The 3317-nt window shown below is 39.0% G+C and overlaps 1 protein-coding gene and 1 pseudogene across 1 annotated transcript in view; both read right to left on the minus strand.

Annotated features, from left to right (window-relative positions):
- The window catches only part of LOC122333795, a 55043-nt pseudogene that overhangs the window by 25787 nt on the left and 25939 nt on the right, over positions 1-3317 (minus strand).
- Positions 361-3317, minus strand: part of LOC122333799 (choline transporter-like protein 2) — a gene marked incomplete at its 5' end in the record, with an annotated part of 6520 nt that continues 3563 nt past the window's right edge. Inside the window, 8 exons of the mRNA XM_043231595.1 lie at positions 361-482; positions 607-677; positions 936-1009; positions 1706-1809; positions 2212-2306; positions 2405-2667; positions 2795-2879; positions 3094-3211. Coding sequence (XP_043087530.1) covers positions 376-482; positions 607-677; positions 936-1009; positions 1706-1809; positions 2212-2306; positions 2405-2667; positions 2795-2879; positions 3094-3211 — 917 coding nt within the window. The remainder of the gene's footprint in view (positions 483-606; positions 678-935; positions 1010-1705; positions 1810-2211; positions 2307-2404; positions 2668-2794; positions 2880-3093; positions 3212-3317) is intronic.

Raw genomic sequence — 3317 nt, forward strand, 5'->3', positions numbered from 1 at the left:
TGATTAGTTTATTATTTGAAAGTAAGTGATTTTATTCAACAAATAACATAAAACCTCTAATCCAAATAAATGCTTGTTTAATAAAGAATTGTGATTGTATGGCACTGAAGACTGGAGAAACGTTCAGCTTTGCATCACAGAAATTAATTACCTTTTAACATGTATTCACTGAAAACTATTCAATAGTTATTTTTAAATTTGTACAAATATTGCACAATATTACCGAATTTTGTAAATCAAATAAATGCAAACTTGGTGAACACAGGAAACTTCTTTCCAAACCAACATCTTACTGACCCTGAACTCTAATCACTGGCTGAGTGTGTAGCATGGCCATTATTTGGATTTACAATTTTGACAAATGCTTTTTCGGTTTCATTTATAGTCACTCACCAAAATAGGAACCCAGTAGTAATGGAGACTGGGTGCAGCGCCCTTAAACGCATCTGTCTGTCCTGAGAAGAAAAAGAAAGCGAAGATCCCTGTGGGGAAAAAAGGGGGCGTGAGAAAGCCACTTGAAGTATTCCGTCAAAATGTAGTTCAACTTTGTCAGTAGTATTAAGCTTAGTTCAGTGTCATATAACCGGTCTGAACAAGGAGACTTACCCACAAGCCCCACGATAAGGAGTTTTCCAAGGAATAAGATGAAATCAGTGACTTTATCCAGGACTACCACCCTGTGATGAGTGAAAACATCTATAAAACTCTATCAAACTCCAACACCAGCTTATAAAACTTACTGGGTGTCTTCTTACACTTCGCCTTTTTAAAAAATAATTTATTATTGGTCTGTGCTCAAATGCATGCACTTCTTTTCTGTTGTGAGTTTCATTGTTAGTGTTTCACAACACGAGCATCGCACAGTCAAAGTAAACGTTAAAATACTGCGCTCAATTTCAATTCCCTCAGCCCTGCGGTTTGAAGACGTCACCCACCTGATTACATTTCTCATGAGGAGGAAGAAGGCATCACGTGCTGACCGGCAGAAGTTTTTACCGTATATGGCCACCTGTGGCAGAAAAAGAAAATAAAACAATTCGGATTAGGATTATATGCAGTCACGAGTGTAGGCATCAGGGGGGGAAAAATTAATAGAAAACTGGCTCCTCTAGCACTTTAGTGAATGGGTGCCGTCATGAATGAGAGTTTAAACAGCTGACAAAAAGATAACAATAATCCAAAAGCTATCCAAAAAAACTCCTGTCCATCAATTAACATCTTGTGGAGTGAAAAGCTGTTTGTAAAAAAAACGAATTCATCATATGGCTAATCTATAAAATAGCTTTCTTCAGTTGATAAAGTCATCTGAATTGGAATAGAAATACTGACAGATCAAGCACTTTACAAGTTTAAACCATTTAAAAAGTGGGTTGGTTTTGGTGTGAGATGATGGATATCTTGATGGATTTGATTCTTAAAAACGTGCAACTTTCCACTTCACAAGACGGTAATTGACAGACTGGAGTGGTATGGATTACTTGTGGACTATTACGTTTTCATCAGCTGTTCGGACTCATTCTGACGGCACCCATTCACTGCGGAGGACACACTGGTGAGCATGTGCTGTAATCCTACGTTCCTCCAAGTCTGTTCTGCTGAAGAAACAAACTCATCTATCTTGCATGGCCTGAAGGTGAGTATATTTTTAGCAAAGCTTCACTTTTGGGTGAACCGTTCCTTTAAGTTGCAGCGGAAGAACACGTACCATAATATACGCGTTCCTGTTTATGAACTTGATGCACTTCTCCAGGCACCAGAAGCAGCATTTCAAACAGCACAACAAGAACTTGGCAAATTTATTCTCTGCTCCTGCGTGACCAAAAGAAAGCGAGAGTTCACACTCAAACCGATTATAGTACAAAACGAGGGATGCACGAATGGATAATGTACTGTATCATCTCAAAACAGGAAGCTGCAGGCTTTCTAATCACCCTAAAAGTGTTTATTTGGCAAAAATGTCCAACTAAATGCACATTAACCAGGTTATTACATCACTACTTATAGTAACAACTCACATTAATATGTCATGTCCTTTTATTCATTTATTTATGTGGAAAAAAGGCTGCAGAGTAATCCGTGAGACATTAAACTGCCATAACTCTATTACATGAATAACATGCTTTAACAGTCACTATAGGCACATATTCTATAACACATTGCATTAATTAACCGATGAGATCCAGTTTTGATCCGTTCATGTTTTTCTCTTACCCTTGAGTTTGTGGTCAATATACTCCAGCAGAACCCTTATAACCTGGACGATGGCGAGGATGAGAGAACCGAACGCCAGAGAGCCTGTGTGATATCTGTGTGTTGACAAAATGCATCAAATATCTCAACTTAGGGCCAAAGTACAAATTTAGCTTACAAGCACATTGCATACATTTTTTTCCTAAAGCCATACCTGAGGGATCTGCCCAGAGAGGAACACAGCGGGAATGCAGGCATGTCACCGGGTTTGTTAGGAGCCCAGTAGTAGGATGCAAACGCCCCAGCCAGAGTCATCTGACCCAGAGCAGTGACAAAGTTTGCACACCAGAAGAACAGGAAGACGTTGTAGAACTGGAGCAAGATCAGGTATTTGTGATATGGTGTTTCCCCACCATAGAAAGCAAACAGGCACTCGGACTGCGGACAGTCTGTCTTCATAGCAGAGAGAGTGTAGTTCTGGAAGAGTCGGAGAAATGAGAAAATAGGGATCATTCACTTTGGTACNNTGTGTGTGTGTGTGTGTGTGTATATACACAGTGTAATATTTTAACACTACGATTATACACGATATGTATTTGCGCACCTCAGGGTTGCAGGTTTGTCTAGCATGTGAACAAACGGTTTCATTGAAAACCTTATAAACAGGTTCACTGGAGGTAGAGAGGAAACTGATGAAGGATTAAGGACTAGTACTGGTGTGATTATGGCAACTATGTTAAACACTTGTTATACTGTATTTAAAAAAAATATTAGATTACTACTATTGCACAGTTGCANAAAAAAAAAAAATTAAGATTACATGAGTGACTGTAAGATGCAAGTTCCTGTCTAATAGTGCCAAAACTGATTGATGTTTCTGCGTCCATCTTGAGTCAAGGATACACTGCAGTGATGCCCCAGTACGCGATGACTATGGTCAGGAGGAAGAAGGTAAAAATAGGGTAAAACAGAGAAGACATCACATAACCGACAGCCCTGAAAGAGAAGAAAACAAACACGACTTAAAAAGGTAAAACAAGCATCACGTCTTTAAAATTTTGTAGGATCCCCAAAACAAAATCTGGAACCATCATGTCTTTACGTCTTTATTTGGATTCCCAAAAGCA

The sequence above is a fragment of the Puntigrus tetrazona genome, chromosome 3 (genome assembly GCF_018831695.1).
Source record: "Puntigrus tetrazona isolate hp1 chromosome 3, ASM1883169v1, whole genome shotgun sequence".
Taxonomy (NCBI): domain Eukaryota; kingdom Metazoa; phylum Chordata; class Actinopteri; order Cypriniformes; family Cyprinidae; genus Puntigrus; species Puntigrus tetrazona.